This window comes from Ceratotherium simum, chromosome 36 (assembly GCF_057802395.1).
Source record: "Ceratotherium simum simum isolate JZ-2026a chromosome 36, ASM5780239v1, whole genome shotgun sequence".
NCBI lineage: Eukaryota > Metazoa > Chordata > Mammalia > Perissodactyla > Rhinocerotidae > Ceratotherium > Ceratotherium simum.
In genome coordinates, this window is record NC_141935.1 from 23,020,554 (window position 1) to 23,040,792 (window position 20,239).

Genomic DNA, 20,239 nt, shown 5'->3' on the forward strand with positions numbered 1-20,239 from the left:
TTATCACTTGTACAAATTGACAATGCTTACCTTGGATAATTGCTTCTATTTTTATGGAAACATAAACCTGCAAAAATTGAGCCTTTACTTCCCATACTACCCTGCTAATGTTTAAAAAAAAAAAAATGTTATTTTTAAATCCCTGATAGCTTCTCCTAGGATTGCTGCAAGCTGACAAGGCTGTTATTAACTCCAAAGAGATGGCTGCTCTGTACTTTGTTCATGAAGCCACCCGAGTGTTTCATGATCGCTTAATTGAACGTACTGAAAAAGGGCTTTTCTATCAGTTTCTTTCAAAGGAAATTGAGAATTATTTTCAGGTAAACTTATATTTTAAAAATTATTTTAAATGGTGTCTTGGGCAAAATTATTGTTTTATAAGTCCTCAGACATTTCTATAATATTAGTGAGAGAAAGTTTATTAACAATTCCATTTTTCATTTGAAAATGTCTGAATAAGTGTGGATTTGATATGATGGAAATGATAAGATCTTGATGCCTTTGTTCATGCATTTGGCCTCTTAGGAGCCTCAAAACTGCTCATTTTTCTCCAAGACTAGCAGCACTGTACGCTCTCTTGATACCTCAACAAGACCCTTCATCCCTCTCTAGTCTGCAGAGGAGGAAGAAATATTCCTCTACCCTTCTAGGTTCTTCTGGCTGGTCTAATAATTAAATTGACATGAGACAGAATTACAGGAGAAAATCAAACAAGTTTAATAACATATACACATGGGAGAAACCAGGGAAACTGAGTAACTCACCAAAGTGGCTGAAGCCACCACCTTAGATACCATCTTCAGCTAAAGACAAAGGAGGATGTTGGGGGCAGTGGTTTGGGACTTCAAAAGGGAGGAAGGCAATTCACATGGAGATGGAAAAGCAAACATTTGGTAGACAAATATTTGCCATGCCTTGCAAAGACAAGGAGACTTGGAGAGGACTTGGATCAGATGGGCCTTGCTAGGCTCCTCCCGTCTACCACACCCAGTTCATATGATACTATAGTCATCTATGGTGAGAGCTCCTTCCTGGGACAGGCCTTCTATCTTAAATTCTTTTAGGCAGTTAGGGGGGAGGTCAAACTTTCTTCCTGAGTCTTTTGTTCTTAAAAATAATCAAGAGATAAATTTGGGGTAGCAAATTCTGCTCCCCTAGAAGCCCTTGAAGTTTAGTTTCCATGGTGCCTCTTTAGTCCAGGTCACAAAGGAAAGCGCGTCAGTAAACTGACTCACACTAAAAGGGTTGTAACTCAATGGAGCAGTAAGCTCCACTCCTCTATGATACATCTTTGCTAACTCCTCTCAAGAGAACTAAGGAAGTCCTTTGGAATTCCTTTCCAAATGTGACTCCTCTTTGCTTTCCTCTCTTTTTTGGTGGTGCCGCTTTCTCTCACCCTATCCATAGCAGTCCAGGAAAAAATAAATTCAAAGGTACAACTATATTTACAACAGTAAAAGAGAATTTTGGAATACAAAGTTTATCCATAGAGATACACACATGCACATAAACTCAGAATACAACATATATACATATATGTAAGTCTATGTCTGTATATACATATATATGTATGTATTTGTGTATGTATACATATATATTTTTTAGATAAGCCACAAATTCAGACAGCTTTTAACATTTTTTCTAGACACTCCCATCGTTACTTTCTTTTAATCCAAGTTTTCTGCTCTTCAGCCCAGGCCCGTCTTGATATAATTATTTATGTTTATCCACATCACTTCTGCCCTCCAATTTTTTTTTTTTTTTTTTGACATTTGGTAAAATAATCTTTCCATTAAGCGCCCAGGGACAATTCTTTTTCTGTCTCCACATCCACCACCACTTCCACTCACTTGTCTAACATCTTCAGGGCTCTATGTGCAGCTCTTCTTCCTTTCCCTCCTTGGGGCTACTCTTTAGTGATGCTCCAGACTCATGTTGTCTCTAGTTCCTTTCACTCAGACACTAGAATCTCTACCCTACTCTTCTATTGTTCTCGCTATTCTTCCCTAACAGCCTGAGAAGCAGTTGATTATAGAGGTTACAATCACAGGCTCTGCCCAAGTTCAAAGCCCAGCCCCTCCATTTATGAGCTGTGGGACCTTGGGCAAGTGACTCCTCTGTGTCTCAGTTTCCTCATCTCTAAAGAAAGGGTAATAATTGTACCTACCTCACAGGACTGTGGTCAGAATTAATGGCACTAATTTGTGTAAAGTGTTTAGAGTAGTTTCTGACACATAGTAAATGCTCAATAAATGAAAGCTATCATAAAATTGAAAAGAACTAGACCTTATATCTACATTTCAAATACAGAAGTGGTTTGGCAGAAAGAGCCTGAAATCTAGAGTTAGACCCTGGTTTGACTTCTAACTCTGTTTCTTGGTACTCTGAGTATTTTGTACTCAACTTGCAAAACCATTCCCAGTCTTTGTCCACTGCACTCTCTGCCACCCAGATGCCCTGCCCTGGTGTTCCCTACCTCAGTGACTGGCATTACATCCAAGCCTCCATCCATGCCAGAAATATGAGCATCTCACCCCCATATTCTAGCAAGAATGCAGCATGGTCTCTATTGTCTCTGCCTTTACTCTATGGGTCCCTTCCTCTGGCTCAATCCTGGCCATCCTTCAAGATTCAGCTCATGCTTCCTCTCTCTTGGCCTTTTCTGGTCAACACCACGGCGTTTCCAGGTTAACTGTCCCTTCTTTGTATTCTCTTAGGACTAGGGCTTTTCCTATTGTGGAATTATAATGTAATTGCCTATCTCTCTCTCTAACCTGTGAGTTAGAGAGAGAAAACAGTCATTTTTTTAATCCCTACCTAAATCTCCAGAATTTAGCATCCTCCCTTACTCCCAATTAGTGCTTGATCAATTTATCTGAGGTGAATGAATGAATAAAGGAATGAATGAAGGAATGCAGAGACTTTGCTAAAATAACTGTCTAAAGAGAGCTTATTCTTTTCCCAGGAGAAGTTCCTAAACTCCCTCCTTATAAATGCCAACTGCAAGTCAGTTTTAAGACTTTGCTAGATGAAGAAATAGATGTAGAGACGTAGAAAATAAGCAAGCAAATGCTTACGGAGACAGGTCTTGCTCTAGCAGGAGTCAGCCCTGTGGACAACAAAAACAGCTACAATACCCCAAATTAAAGTAAAGACATATTAACCAAGCCTTCCTTAAGAACATAAGGATGTAAATTACTCCTTTGAGAATTTCAGTTTATACAATACCATTTAATCAAATGGTTGGCTGGTTGGCTTTTTTAAAAATAAAATGTGATAACTCTAATAATAATTACCACTTACAGTGTGCCAGGCACTCTTTTAAGAGCTTTACATATCATTACTCACTTTAATCTCCATAACATCCCTTCTATTTAGGTCCTATTATTATCCTCATTTTACAGATGAAGAAACTGAGGCAGAGTGCGGTTAAGAACTTGCCCAAGGTTACACAGCTAGTTAAGTGATGGAGTCATTATTCAAACCCAGGATATCTGAATCTGGATATTCCCTTAACCATCATGTCATACTGCCCCTCAACCTTCTTTTAGCCATTTGCTAAACAAATATCTTGTGAGTGCCTATCAGGAATTTCCAGTGTGATAAGTGCCAAGACCTACATGGAACTAGTGTGGGCCCTGGCTCCAAGTACCTTACAACCCAACAGGTGCAATACATTTCTGTAAGTGTTATCACAGACCTATGTACCACATAGGTCACATTGGCGGAACAAAGGAAGAAAGAGTAATTTTCTCTACCTGGTTTTAGGAGAGAGGGAAATGATCAGATTTCAAAGAGGAGATAGTCCATGACCTTGGTATAAAAGATAGGCAAGAGTTTGCCAAGTGAACCAAGAAAGCAAGTGTGGAAGCTTGCAGATCTATGGTGGTAATTAACAACTGATTAAGGAAAGATTCTTTTTTTTCAGATTGTTGGTGAGACCTCAAGATGTTATTCCCGCAACAGAGGTTCTTAACTTGGGTCCCACGGACCCTCAAAGAGTCTTTAGACAGAACTGTATTTCAATATATTTGGTTTCCTTTGTAATTCTGTATTTTATTGTATGCATTTTAAAATACTATTCTGAGAAGGAGTCCATACGTTTCACTGCCAAAAGGGGTCTATAGCCCAAAAATTGTTAAGAACCCCCGAGGCTTAGATCTATTGTACCAAGAGCTTCTCTGATACAGATATATTGCATTAGTTTTGATAACAAGTAGAGTTGTGCTATTAACAGATACTATTAAATTATTATCTTACAATAGATTCAATGGACCAAAGAAAAATTGATGAGTGACTCAACTGTATTTGTGGATTTCTTGGATATAAACAAGTCTCATAGGAAAAAGATCTATCAGAATACCAATGACTATAATAAACTTGCCAGTGTACTTGATGAATTCCAAATGAAGTTGAGTTCAACATCTTTGGAGGTAAAGACATATACTATATATAAAAATATAAGGAATACTATATATGTATATATATGTTTACATATGCACACACATATACGTGTATCAAATCAAATATTTTAAGGTGTGTGTGTGTATATAAGAGAGAGATCAGGAAAAAAGCGTGCCCTCAGATTTTAAAGCAGACCATTAGAAATACAAGTTTATATTGTTTTGTCTTCTCCTGTCTCACTTAATAGGGCATAATTTTAAAGACAAGGGGCACAGCTGAGGCTGTAGGGAGTTGAAGGATTAGAGTTAGTGGAATTAAGAATTGCAAGAGAGAGTGTAACAGCAGGATGCAGAGTAGCAACAAGAGGCAGAAAAATGGATGTGACTCTTTTACATCTTTCCCATTGTTGTTGTGGGCAGAGATGTGTTGGAGCAGAGACACCCACAAAATCACAGATACCGTAAACCAATTTCCTAAGACTCTTCCTCCCACCACTTGTTCTACCCCAAGACAGAGCAATAGAAAAGCATCCTGGATACTGTTGTTCTCCTCCTCATTCTCTTCTCTCAAGCCTATGACCCGCTTACTCTTACTCACTAGAATATTGCCATAGGAACAATCCTCATTGTGCAAATTTATTTTCCATAAGTTTACTGGGTCCAGATTATTGGATTACTAGAATAATAATTCTCACTCCTGTATCCTTGTATGTAAAACCACAATGAACATGAGATTTTTCTATGCCTGTGATCAGTTTATTTGTCCCATTTCCTCTGCTAGATTTCTCACTCCATGGTGTTCTTCAAGGAAGCCATAGAACACATCACAAGAGCTACAAGGGTCCTTCGACAACCAGGGAGTCACATGTTACTGGTAAGAATTTAAGTTTTTCAAATGTTTTTAAGTTTGTGAAATAGAAATTAAGGAAATCCAATAAAATCTACTTTGCTAACAGAAGTTTATATATCCAAACTTTTCATTTATGAAAGTTTGCAGTCATTGAGTCACAGGGCCAGATCTTCGTCCTCTCTAGAGTTTGCATAAGAAATTTATCACCACATAAAAATGTTATTTGTTTTTAGAAGGCATTTGATGTGAATAAAAGTGAAGGGTCTGGCACCATTTCTGGCATATCCTCAGCATTAATATAGTATCTGTGCAAGTGGATCTTGACTTCAAAAATAGTACACTTAGTTGAATATTGATTTTGAAATGTGAGTCTTTGCACAAAGTTTTACTTCTCGTGAAAACAAATGGGAATTAAATCCTTGGAAAATCCCCAAATATCTTGAACAGAGAAAAGCTTTCAGAAGGCTAAATAAAATATGCTATATTTAGCCAATTATGTGAATCACATTATTTATGACTATTTTAAGTTATTATTTATGCCTATTATTTAGTTATTTTATACTTTATAACTATTTATCCATTTAATTCACATCACTTTTTTCCAAAAAGCACTTTTTTGTATTCAAAATAACTAGAGCTGTATTTAAACAATCCTTTATTTTAACAGACATGTACAAGACTAATTAAAAGGAATTAAAAATTGGAAAAGAGAATTAAGGAAAAAAGCAAAAAAAAAAAAAAGCATATCTTTCCACCACCAAGACTATTCCTTATCTAACCTTTCCCACCCCGTAAATGGCACCACCATATATATATTGCTCTAACCAGAGATCTGGGAGCCCCTCATTCTTGACACTTTTCTGTCACGCCCCACATTCAATCCATCAATAAGTCCTGGAAATACAACTTCCAAAATATATTTCAAATCTACCCACCTCTCTGCATCTCAACTGCCACCACCCTATTCAAGCCACCATCGTCTCTACCTGGACTACTGCACAGCCTTCTCTGCTCTCCCTATCTAAAATAGCATGCCCCTCCCCCTCCTCTCAGTCCCTGTCACTCTATCTCTTTCTTCTGCCTTACTCTTCTTCCTAGTCCTTAGCATTATCTGATCTTATGTATTAATTTTTCATTTATTTATTATCTGTCTCCACATTTAGAACATGAGCTCTATAAGAACTATGATTTTGTCTGTCTTATTTCAATTATTAACAGATTATTTTTCTATTCCCAAAGGGTATATACTGTCAGTTTGCTTCTTTTATCACAAAGTGACTCTTTCTTTTCTAATAACAAGTAAGTTTACAACAAGTTCTCAATTCTAAAATTTCTAAGAATGCATTCAGAGCAATTTTTTTGAAGCCTAACACTCAACTGTAACCTTGACTTTTTAATAATTTCTCTACAGATGTTTTCTCATGAACTTATCTGTCCTTTCAGAGGCCCTATTAAAAACAAAGTAAAACATGGAAAGTCCCTGCTTCCTCTCTGATCCTATGACTATTTTGCCCAAATAAGCATCATAGATAGATCTTTGCCCTGGGTCAAGCTAAAACTAGAGTTCAGTTTTGCAAAACAATAATATGACTGGAAGCTGACCTAGAATGTGGAGCTTTGGCAGGGAGAGGCTGCTGGAGGGAGCATAATGATTTGATGAAGAACATTTAAAACAGATTTAAAAACTGAAACAAATGATCATAATCTAGATCAGTCAATTCAAATGAGATTATTAGTTGGACAGATAGGGAAGTAAAAAAGAAATCATACATGGCTTTTTAAAAGTATTACTTAGTTCAACTGGATTATATTGTTGAACTACCAGAGCAAGAAAACAAGCAAACTAGTATTTAAATTTAAGGCATTGGTTTAGAAGATTTTTGCAGGTAATCTATTAAATGTTTAGTTTTAGTAAATGGTTAGTTTTCAGCAAAATAGTTACAGGACATGAAAAGAGGTAGGAAAGTGTGAACTCTACATAGAGGAAAAAAGCAGTCAATAGAAACTAACATGAAGGAAATTCAGATGTTGTGTATGGCAGACAAAGACTTCAAAGCAGCTATTATAATATATTCAAAGAACTAAAGGAAACCATATTTAAAGAATTAAAAGAAAGTATGTGACTCTGACTCATCAAATAGAAATAAAAAGATAGAAACTATTTTACAAAATTGAGTTTCTGGAGTTGAAAAGTCTAATAAATGAGATGAAAAATTCACTAGAGGGGCTGAACAGCAGATTAAGACTGGCAGAAGAAAGAATCCATGAACTCGAAGGTAGATCAATAAAAATTATCCAATCTGAAGAAAAGAAAGAAAATAGAATGATGGAAAAAAAACAAAACTTCAAAGACCTGTGGGACACCATCAACTGTATCAAAATATGCATAATGAGAGTCTCAGAATGAAAGGAAAAATAGAAAGGTGCAGAAAAAATTTTGTAGAAATAATGCCCAAGACATTAATCTTTACATCCAAGAAATTCAATGATAGTTCAAGAAACCCCAAGTTGATAAACACAAGTAGATCCACACCTAGTCACATCATAGTCAAACTATTCAAAGACAAAGAGAAAACCATAAAGGCGGCAAGAGAAAAACAACTCATCATGTATTGGGAAATCTCAATAAGATTGACATCTGACTCATCATCAAACACAATGGAGATCAGAAGGCAGTGGGATGATATATTCAAAGTGATGGAAGAAAAAAACCTGTCAGTATTTCTATATTTAGTAGAAGTATGCTTCAAGAAATGAAGGTAAAATAAAGACATTCTCAGATAAACAAAGACAAAGAATGTGTTGCTGCCTTATAAGAAATACTAAAGGAAATATTTCAGACTGAGAGGGACTGACATCAGATGGTAACTTGAACCCACATGATGAATAAAGAGCACCAGTAAGAGTAATTACATAGTTAAATATAAAAGACAGTATGTTAACAGCTAACTTTATACTCAGTGGTGAAAAGCTAAAAGCTTTTCCTCTAAGATCAGGAACAAGACAAGGATGCACACTCTCACCGCTCTTATTTGACATAGTCTTTGAAGTCCTAGCTACAGCAATCAGACAAGAAAAAGAAATAAAAATCATCCAAATTGGAAAGGAAGAAGTAAAACTGTCGCTATTTGCAAACAACATACTATATATAGAAAACCCTAAAGATGCCTCCAAAAAACTATTAGACCTAATAAATGACTTCAGTAAAGTTGCAGGATACAAAATAAATATACAGAAATCAGTTGCCTTTCTACACACTAACAACGAACTATCAGAGAAAATAAGAAAAGAATCCCATTTACAATTGCAGCAAAGAAAATAAAATACCTAGGAATAAATTTAACAAAGGAGGTGAAAGATCTATACACTGAAAACTGTTAAGACATTGGTGAAAGAAATTGAAGATGACACAAATAAATGGAAAGATATACTGTGCTAATGGATTGGAAGAATTAATATTGTTAAAATGTCCATACTACCCAAAGCAATCTATAAATTTAATGCAACCCCTATTAAAATACCAATAGTATTTTTCACAGAACTAGAACAAATAATTCTAAAATTTGCATGGAACCACAAAAGACCCTGAATAGTCAAAGCCATCTTGAGAAAGAACAAAGCTGGAGGTATCATGCTCCCTGATTTTAAACTATACTACAAAGCTGTAGTATTCAAAACAGTATAGTACTAGCATAAAAACAGCCACATAGATCAATGGAACAGAATAGAGATCCCAGAAATAAACCCAGGCCTATACAGTCAATTAGTCTATAACAAAGGAGACAAAAATATACAATGGGGAAAAGACAGTCTCTTCAATAAATGGTGTTGGGAAAACTGGGCAGATACATGCAAAAGAATGAAACTGTACCTCTTTCTTACACCATATACAAAAATAAACTCAAAATGGATTAAAGACTTAAACGTAATATCTGAAACAGAAAACTCCTAGAAGAAAACATAGGCAGTAAACTCTTTGACATCAGTCTTAGCAATACTTTTTTGGGTATGGATTTCTTTGAATATGTAATATTTCGGATATGTCAGGCAAGGGCAACAAATGGGACTACATCAAACTAAAAAGCTTTTGCACAGTGAAGGATACCATCAACAAAACAAAAAGGCTTCCATTCTACTGAATGGAAGAATATATTTGCAAATGATATATTCAATAAGATGTTAATATCTAAAATATATAAAGAACTCATACAACTCAATATCAAAAAAACAAATAATCTGATTAAAAAATTGGCAGAGGAACTGAAGAGACATTTTTCCAAAGAAGACATACAGATGGCCAACAGATACATGAGAAAGTGTTCAGCATCACTAATCATCAGGGAAATGCACACCAAAACCACAATGAGATATCACCTCACACTTATCAGAATGGCTATTATCAAAAAGACAACAAACAACAAGTGTTGGTGAGAATGTGGAGAAAAGGGAATCCTTGTGCACTACTGGTGAGAATGTAAATTGGGGCAATCTCTATGGAAAACAGTATAGAGGTTCCTCAAAAAATTAAAAATAGAACTACCATTAATCTAGCAATACCACTTCTAGGTATTTATCTGAAGAAAATGAAAACACTAATTCAAAAACATATATGCACCCCTATGTTCATTGCAGCATTATTTACAATAGCTAAAATATGGAAGCAATCTAAGTGTGGTATATATATATATATATATATATTTGTGTATATATATATGTGATGTGTATATATATATATATATATACACACATCATCTTCTTTATCCATTCTCTATATATACAGTGGAATATTACTCAGGCATAAAAAAGAATGACATCCTCCCATTTGCAGCAACATGGATGGATCTAGAGAGTATTATGCTAAGTAAAGTAAGCCAGAGAAAGAAGAATACCATGTGATTTCACTTATCTGTGGAATCTAAAAAGCAAACAAAACAAAACAGAAACAGACTCATAGACACAGAGAACAAATTGGTGGTTGCCAGAGGGAATGGGGCTGAGGGGAAGAGTGAAATAGATGAAGGAGATAAGAGGTACAAACTTCCAGTCATAAAGTAAATAAGCCATGGGGATGTAATGTACAGCATGGGGAATATAGTCAACAATATTGTAATAACTTTATATAATGACATACTGTTACTAGTCTTATCAGGATGGTTGTTTTGTAATGTAATAAATGTCAAATCACTATGTTGTACACCTGAAAAAAATAAAAATAAAAACACGTAGTTTAACTCTGGGAAAAAAAAAGAATAAAGGGATTTTGAGCCTAGATCCTTGTGGGATTAAAAATAAAGCTACAATGAGTTACTGCTTCACCACTAGGATGGCTATAATAAAAAAGACAGTTAACAAGCGTTGGTGAGGTTGTAGAAAAACTGGAACCCTCATACACTGCTGATGAGAATGTAAAATGGTGCAGCCTCTTTGGAAAACAGTCAGACAATTTCTCAAAATGTTAAACATAGAGTTACCATATGACCCAGCAATTCCTCTCCTAAGTATATACCCAAGACAAATGAAAACAAACACAAAACTTGTACATGAATGTTCATAGCAGAATTATTTGTATTAGCCAAAAATGGAAACAACCCAATATCCATCAACTGACGAATGGGTAAACAAAATGTTATCCGTACAATGGAATGTTATTCAACATGCTACAACACGGATGACCATTGAAAACTTTGTGCTAAGTGAAAGAGGCCAGACACAAAGGCTACATATTTTATGATTCCATTTATATGAAATGTCCAGAATAGGCAAATTTATAGAGACAGAAAGTAGATTAGTAGTTGCTAGAGGCTGAGTTGAGGAGGGAATGGGGAGTGACTGCTTTCTATTTGGAGTACTGAAAAAGTTCTGGAACTAGATAGCGGTGATGGTTGCACAACCCTATGAATATACTATAAAACGTTGAATTGTATACTTTAACTGGGTGAATTGTATGGTATATCTCAGAAAGCTACCTAAAAAAGAAGATAATGTGGCTTCTGACTTGCCTCTCCTCTCTCTGGATAACTCACTCTGGGGAAAGCCAGCTGCCATGTTGGAAAAAAGTCCCCGTGGTGAGGAACTGAGGCTTCCAATCAACAGCTGTGGGAGTGAGTTGTCTTGAAAGCAGATCCTTCCATCCCAACCAAGCCTTCAGATGCCTGCAGCCCTGGCTGATGTAGTGACCATTATCTCATGAGATACCCTGAGCCAGAAGCACAAGCTAAACCATTCCGGGGGGTTCCTGACCCTCAGACCGTGTGAGAAGATAAATGTTTGTTACTCTAAGTAATTTGTTATGCAGCAATAGACATGTTCTTAAGTGAAAAAGCAAGTGGCTAAACATTATCCACTCTATGATTTCTTTTTTGTTTGAAATATATCTGTACATAGGTTGAAAAAATCACAGATATTGCTATCTCTAGGGGGAGAGATTATTTACATTTTTTTCCTTTTAACATCTCTCTATTTTCCTACTTTTCTACAATGAATCTCTTTGTTTCTGTAATAAAAAGCAATTGAAGTTTAAAAAAAAGACAGTGTTTTCATTTTCCACTGCCTATGAAACAAAATACTACAAATATGGCAGCTTAAACAACACAAATTTATTATTTTATTATTTTGCAGGTTAGAAATATGACATGGATCTCACCAGGCTAAAAAATCAAGGTGTAGGCAGTCCCTTCTGGAGGCTCTAAGGGAGAAACTATTTCCTTGCATTTTCCAAATTCTAGAGGCTGCCTTCACCTTGGCTCACGACCCCCTTTCTCCATCTTCAAATCCAGCAATGTGGCATCTCCCTAATTCTTCATCAGTCATCACACATTCTCTCTCTCTCTCTCTCTCTCTCTCTCTCTCTGACTGCAGCCAGGAAACGTTTCCTGCTTTTAAGGACTTATATGATTAGACTGGGCCCAACCAGATAATCCAAAATAATCTCTACATTTCAGCATCCTTAACCTTAATCACATTGGCAGTGTCTCTTTTGCCATATAAGGTAATATATTCACAGGTTCCAGGGATCATGACAAGAACATATTTAGGGGAGGAGTGGCAAGGATATTATTCTGCGTACCACAGACAGTGTAGATATATTTTTCTTTTTTCTCTTAATAGCTTTAAAAGACAGTTGCATAAAGCAATAATAATAAAATGATTTATAACATAAACATTTAGTATATATAATAATAAATAGCACAAAAATGGAGGGAGGAAATGGAGCTATATTGGAGCAAACATTTTATATTTTACTGAAATTAAGTTAGTATTAATCTGGAGTAGATTGATAAATTAAAGTTTACAGTGTAACTCCTAGGGGAACCATCAAGAAAATAATTCAAAAATTCATAATAAAAACAGCAAAGGAATTAAAATAGAAATCTAGAAAATATTGATTTAACACAAAAGAAGGTAGTAAAGGAGAAACAAAGAGAAAAAAGACAATGAGACAAGTAGAAATGGAAGACATAAATCAATATAACATTAAATATAAATGCACTAAATATTCCAATAAAAAGGCAGAGATTGTAGGACTGGATTTTAAAAATAACAAAATCCAACTATATACTGTCAACAAGAGTTGCACTTTGGATTCAAAGACACAAAATGGTTGAAAATGAAAAGATGAAGAAAGATTATTTATGCAAACAATTACCATAAGAGAGTTGGAGTGGGTATACTACTATCAGACAAAATAGACTTTCAGTGGGAATAAAAGTATTCTGAGGGGAAAAAAGACATGTTAGAATGATAAAAACAATGAATTAAATCAATCGTTCACAAACTCTTCCAGAAAATAGAGGAGAGAATATTTCCCAATGAGGCCAGTATCACTCTGATACTGAAACTAGACAAAGACATTGTGAAAAAAGAAAACTACAGATGAATATTCCTTGTGAACATAGTTGTAAAAATTCTGCACAAAATGTTAGCAAACCAAATGCAACAACGTATAAGTATTATACACAATAACCAAGTGAGATTTATTCCAGGAATGCAAGTCTGGTTTAATATCAAAAAATCCATTAATAGAATACATCATATTAATAGAATAAAAGGCAAAAACCACATGATCATCTCAATAGATGCAGAAAAAGCGTTTGATAAAATTGAACACCATTTATGATTTTTTAAAAAACTCTCAGCAGGGGGCCAACCCCCTGGCCTAGTGGTTAAGTTCAGTGGGCTCTGCCTCAGCAGCCCAGGTTTGCAGGTTTGGATCCTAGGTGCAGATCTACACCACTTGTCAGCCTTGCTATGGCAGCGACCCACATACAAAATAGAGTAAAATTAGCATGGATGTTAGCTCAGGGCGAATCTTCCTCAGAAAAAAAGAAAAAAAAAAACTCTCAGCAAAAGGGAATAGAAGGGAACTTCATCAACCTAAAAAAGGGAATCTATTAAAAATTTGTAGCTAACCTTATGCTTAATGGTGAAAGCCTACATGTTTTTCCCCTAAGACTGGGAACAAAGCAAGGTTGTTTTCTCTCACAATTTCTATTTAACAATATTCTGGAGGTTCTAGCCCATGCAATTAGGCAAGAAAATGAGAGAAAAAGGCATCCATATTGGAAAAAGAAGTAAAACTGTCTTTATTCATATTCCACATGATCCTGTTTATAGAAAATCCTAAGGACAAACTACTCAATTAAAAATAGACACCTCACAAAAGCATATGAAAAGATACTCATATTATATAATTTGTCATTAGGGAAAACTACAATGAGATACCATTACACACCTATTAAAGTGATCAAAATCCAAAAAACTGACAATGAGAATTGCTAGCAAGGATACAAAGCAACAGAAACTCTCATTTATTGTTGATGGGAATGCAAAATAGCACAGCTACTTTGGAAGATAGTTTGGCAGCTTCTTACAAAGCTAAACATAGTCTTACCATATAAGCTAGCAATTGTGCTCCTACATATTTACCTAACATATTTGAAAACTTATGTCCTCACAAAAATCTCCACGTGAATGATTATGGCAACTTTATTCATAATTGCCAAAAACTGGAAGCAACCAAAATGTCCTTTAATATGTGAATGGATAAACAAACTGTGGTACAATGGAATATTATTCAGAGATAAAAAGAAATGAGATATTAAGTCACAAAAAGACATGAACAAATCTTTAAGGCATATTGCTAAGTGAAAGAAGACAGTCTGGAAAGACTACATACTATATGATTCCAATTATATGACATTCTGGAAAAGGCAAAACTATAGATATGGTAAAAATATTAGTGGTTGCCAAGCGTTTGGAGGGAGGAGAGATGGTGAAACACAAAAGATTTTTAGGGTGGTGAAACTATTCTGTATGATACTGTAATGATGAATACATGACACCATACATTTGTCAAAACCCACAGAACTTTACAGCATGAAGAGTGAACCTTAATGTATGAAAATTTTTTAAAATAATTTAGGAGGTCTGGGGGTCCCAGGATGGAATGCAGAATGTGACAAAAACATCAAATTGTGTTGCAAACGTGTGCAACAACCTCACTGAAGAGGATGGGAGGAAAAGGCACTTGCCTAAGCAGCTTTGGAAATGAGTGGAGTCTGTAAGATTAAAGGCAAAAGAAAATGTACATAAGCACTGTACTCTAGTTAGTCAAGTAGTTTCCTGTGGGAGTAAGGTTAACCTTTCTGATACCACTATACATATATGCTGCAACTGAATAATTAAGTAAAGGATGGCAGGTGGTGGGAGCCAGTTTTCTCACTGTTGGAATGGGAGGTTACAGATAAGCGAGGGGAAGAGGCTAGAATGACTCCTTAGTGATGGATTACAGTTGAAGACATCAGTTGAACTTACGTTTAGTTTAAAATAGATGGTTACATATAGAAATGTGTGTATACAGGGTTATCATACAAACAAATTTCCTTGCTGTGTCTGCTGAGAGGGCCTAAAAACAGTGATGCCCCAGTAGTAATGAGCACACCTAGCACCCAGATCTTGGTTTCTAATACCATTCTTCAATAAAAGGAACCAGGACTCCTTGGAAAAATGGCTTATTATAAGGCTGGCACAAAAAAAACATACTGTTTGAGTGTGGAGTATCTTGTAGTGCCAGAATGAAAGTGTTAGAAAAAATCACAACGATGGGAGTATGTCAAAGGGACTCAAGAGCCAACTCAAAGAGCTCCCAATGGCCATTCCTGAAACAACCAAATAAGATAGTGTTGGATTTTAACCCCAAGTATATAGTCAATATCCATGAGTCCATAAATATAAATAAATGATTGAATAAATAAGTAAATAGGGAAAAATAGACAAATTTCCCATAAAGAAGAATTCCAAATAATGTATGTAGATACTCTGCCCTCAAGGAGTTGGGACATAACTCCTTAACTGTGAGATACTATCAGTGACTTTCTCCCAAGTACGGTATGGAAGGGGGTAAGAAAGAGCAACTTTACAGTGGAGAAAGCTGACAAACACTGTCTCATCTAGGTGATCGAGTTCAGCATCAACAGTCATAAATGGGGCTGGCCCGGTGGTGCAAGCGGTTAAGTGCGCGCGCTCCACTGCGGCAGCCCAGGGTTCGCCAGTTCGGATCCTGGGCGCACACCGACGCACTGCTTGGCAAACCATGCTGTGGTGGTGTCCCATATGAAGTGGAGGAAGATGAGCATGGATGTTAGCCCAGGGCCAGTCTTCGTCAGCAACAAAAGAGGAGGATTGGCAGATGTTAGCTCAGGGCCGATATTCCTCACCAAAAAAAAAAAAAAACCAGTGATAAATCATTTGATAATGTGTACCCTTGATACAATATGATGAAAATGGCACTTTATCCCTGTGGCCTTCCTCCCAAAAACACATAACCCCAGCCATGAGGAAAACATTAGGAAAATCCCAACTGAAGATCATTTTAGCAAACGCCTGACCAGTACTCTTTGAAACTGTCAAGATCATCAAGAACAAGGAGAATCTGAAACTGTCACAGTCAAGAGGAGCCTAAGTGACAACTAAACATAATGTGGTATCCTGGATGGGATCCTGGAACAGAAAAAGGACATTAGGTAGAAACTAAGGAAATCTGAATGAAGTGTGGACTTTAGTTAATAATGTATCAATATTGTTTCATTAATGGTAATAAATGTATCATACTAATATTAGATGTTAATAACAGGGGAAACTGGATGTGGGGTATATAAAAATTGTCTTTACGGGGGCCAGCCTGGTGGCGTAGTGGTTGGGTTTGCACACTCTGCTTCGGCAGCCCAGGGTTTGCAGGTTCGGATCCTGGATGCAGACCTACACACCACTCATCAAGCCATGCTGTGGTGGCATCCCACATACCAAATGGAGGAAGAGTGGCACAGATGTTAGCTCAGGGACAGTATTCCTCACACACAAAAAAAAATGTCTTTACTATCTTGGCAATTTGACTATAAATCAAAAACTCTTCTGAAATAAAAAAAGTTTACTTTTTAAAATGGGCGAAAGATTTGGATAGATATTTCACCAAAGAAGATACATGAGTGGCTAATAAGCCCAAGAAAAGATACTCAACATCATTAATCATTGGGGAAATGAAAAGTAAAACAAACCACATTGAGATACCACTACACGCTCACTTAAGTGACTGTCATCAAAAAGATGGGTAACAAGTGTTGAGAAAGATGTGGATAAAGTGGAACTCACATACATTGCTGGTGTGAATGTAAAATAGTACTACTACTTTGGAAAAGAGCTTGCCCATTCCTTATAAAGTTTAACATAGATTTATCCTGAGCGATATAGATTTAACTAAGCAATTCCATTCCCTTATGTATCAACACAAGAGAAAGTAAAACAAATGCCCAAAGACTTGCACGCAAATGTTCATAGCAACATTATTATAATAGCCAAGAAGTGGAAACAATCCAAATGTCCCTCAAGGGGTGAATAGATAAACAAAATGTGGTATATCCATACAATAGAATACTACTCAGTGATGAAAAGGAATGAACTACTGATACACATTACAAATGAAAGAACCTCATGCTAAGTGAGAAGAAGTCAGATGCAAAAGACTTCATATTGTATCATTCCATTCATAGGAAATGTCCAAAAAAGGCAAATCTGTAGAGACAGAAAGCATATTAGTGGTTGCCTGGGACTGGGGTTTGGAATGTGGATTGACTGCAAACAGGCTTGAGGGATCTTGGGATGATAGAAATGTTCTACAAATGAATTGTAGTGATGGTTCTTAACTTTGTAAATTTACTAAAAATTATTGACTTGTACACTTAAAACAGGTATAGTCTTCAAATTATATCTCAGTAAAGCTGTTAAAAAAGGTAATGCTTTGTCATTACCAAAAAGCTCTTATTAAGTGTTTATTGCTCAGAATAAATAGGAAAAGACCTATCTAAATTCTTACAAATGGAGAATCAAATTTTGACAGTGACATAATGATGATTTATAGGCCTAACTATGCTATTTTTCCAGATTATGTTATCTTTCCAGTGAACTTATCTCATATATTTCGAGAGGATGTAAAGAGAAAAGATGAAAATTTTGAAGGTGTATGAGTGCCTTATAAAACTTTGATAAAATAATTATGTTTAATATATCTTCCAAAAAGGTTATAAAAATAGTCTAAGGTATTTTTACTATCTAAATTTCTAGCACGTATAAATAGAAAACTATACGTTGAAAGCTTTCCAGAACATACATAGGAATTATATGCTGGATTTTTTTTCCCCAAAGATTGGAATAGATGGATGTGGAAAAGAAACTTGTGCAACCTTGGCCTGTTATTTGACAGAACACAAACTGTACCGAGTTCCTACGTCTCACAATTACGCCTACACAGAATTCAAAGAAGACTTTAAAAAGGTGTTTATTCAAGCAGGATTAGAAGGGAACCCCACTCTTTTGATAGTAATGAATTTAAACCCGGATCAGGTAAGTGCTTTTTGTCTTTATTATTTGCCAATGTTTGATATTTAAGTAGCTCCCCCAAAATTTAATATTTGAAAAGAAAATATTTATCTATAGTCCTATTAACCTACCATATCAATTCCTTTCATTATTCTCTGTCCTTATCCAGTCATAGCCCGTAGAGTTCATATATTTTTAATCATGCTGTAGATAATTTTGCATAAGCATTACAACAAAAGCATTTTCTATGTCTTTATAATTTTCATTTTAATTGACAAATTGGAAGTAATTTATCTATATGGCTGAAGCCATCCATCTTATAGCTGAGCTAGTTTTGTGATCTGTGTTTTTAAAAAAACACTATTGGGGCGGCCCAGTGGCATAGCGGTTAAGTGCACGCGCTCCACTTCAGCGGCCCAGGGTTCGCAGGTTCAGATCCCGGGCGCGCACTCCGATGCACCACTTGTCAAACCATGCTATGGCGGCGTATAAAGTAGAGGAAGGTGGGTACAGATGTTAGCCCAGGGCCAGTCTTCCTCGGCAAAAAAAAGAGGAGGATTGGCATCGGATGTTCGCTCAGGGCTGATCTTCCTCACAAAAAAAAAAAAGAAAAAGAAAAAATGCTATCATCTATATCCACTCTCTGAGCATGTAATCCACAGTGTGCGCTACGGCACTGAGGCTTCTGTTTCTCTCCTTTATCCCTCTAATTTCCCCCATCAAGTTTAGGATTTTCCTTACAGGATATGCTTTATTTATATACAAGCAAAAAATGTTAATCACCCAGCTTTTAAAAAAAAATCTGTTGTTTTGCATAAGTTATACCCTCTACAGCCAAAACATAATTAGAAATACCATCTCAGATAGTATTTACTTCTTTGTGGCAAAATTTCAAGGGAACGTTGTTTGTTATCTATGACCCAGAAATGTATAGTTATTAGTATTGCTTCAAACTCTCATCTTGTTTTTTCTCCTAATACAGGGCCTCTCTCTCTAGAGTTGTGTTTTTCTTTCATGTCATGTTTTGAGAGTAATTCTAAGTGCCATGTCACATCTTCTGTACTCCAAAATATCCAGTTGTTCTGCTTTAGCTAAATGTTCTCCCCTTCCCAAATTTAAATATCCTGCTCTATTGATCTGGTCGAGGTTTCTACCAGAGACTCTCTCACCGGATTTCAGAAAATGTAGTTTCTCCCGTGCCAGGAGCCTAGTATTCTAATTTAGGAAATCCTTTTTTAGAAAACCACTATCAGGTCAGAGCTGAGATGAACACGGCTCCTCTACTCCCATGTTATTAAGGACTTCAAGGCCATCGGATCTCCCTTCTACACTTTCCAGGTTTCTTCTGGCTTCGTCATTGCTTTCCGTGTGAATCAAAAAAATAGTGTTATGGCTTTGTTAAATTACCAATTGTTAGGTGGAGCACAGGGTGCCAGATGGTGAGCCATGGTTCAACAAATGACACAAGAGAATTTGAAATAGAGAAGTTTATTACTCAGAGGTTCTCCTAGAGGAAGTACGCAGCACACCTCCAGGGGCCACATGGGGAGTCCAAGGCAGAATGCAGACAGAGAGAGGCAGGACCTGGGGCAAATGCCTTTATTAGGGCTCGTGGGTGGAGTTCTTTGGGGTTCCCAGGCTAGAGAGGGATTGGTCAAATCAAACCCAAAGAGTGGAGTTTTGGTAGGCCCTAGGGGGTCTTATCTAAGGGACGCATAAAGCATACAGGTCCTGGGAGGCAGGGAGACTGTTGATCGCAAGGGCTGTTGGGGAAGTCACATCAGGAACTTACATTTGCTTGTGACTCTGCAGGCTGCTATCTAGGGCATGTGCTTGTATGAGGGGCTAGTGTCAGTTTAAGGATCCCACAGACCACTTGGCCAAACAAAATGGATGCCGAGGCAGCAATACCGTGGGGTAGCTGAGTTAAATTCTCGACAAGTGGGTAACGATCAGTGTGTTTAATAAGCATTGGTGGTTCTCCATCATGTCTGAGGTGAGACAGGAAATCAGCTAGCCCCATGTCACCTCTGTTGGCCTCTACCGGAGACTGCCACCAGCTCTCTGCCCTTCCCCACCTGGGCTGAAATACCAGGACCTGTGAATGTCTGAGGAG

The 20,239-nt window shown here is 36.6% G+C and overlaps 1 protein-coding gene across 1 annotated transcript in view; it reads left to right on the top strand.

Annotated features, from left to right (window-relative positions):
• The window catches only part of DNAH14 (dynein axonemal heavy chain 14), a 346,391-nt gene that overhangs the window by 208,178 nt on the left and 117,974 nt on the right, over positions 1–20,239 (top strand). The window contains exons 50-53 of the mRNA XM_087424245.1: positions 150–320; positions 4,266–4,433; positions 5,185–5,277; positions 17,950–18,147. Coding sequence (XP_087280371.1) covers positions 150–320; positions 4,266–4,433; positions 5,185–5,277; positions 17,950–18,147 — 630 coding nt within the window. The remainder of the gene's footprint in view (positions 1–149; positions 321–4,265; positions 4,434–5,184; positions 5,278–17,949; positions 18,148–20,239) is intronic.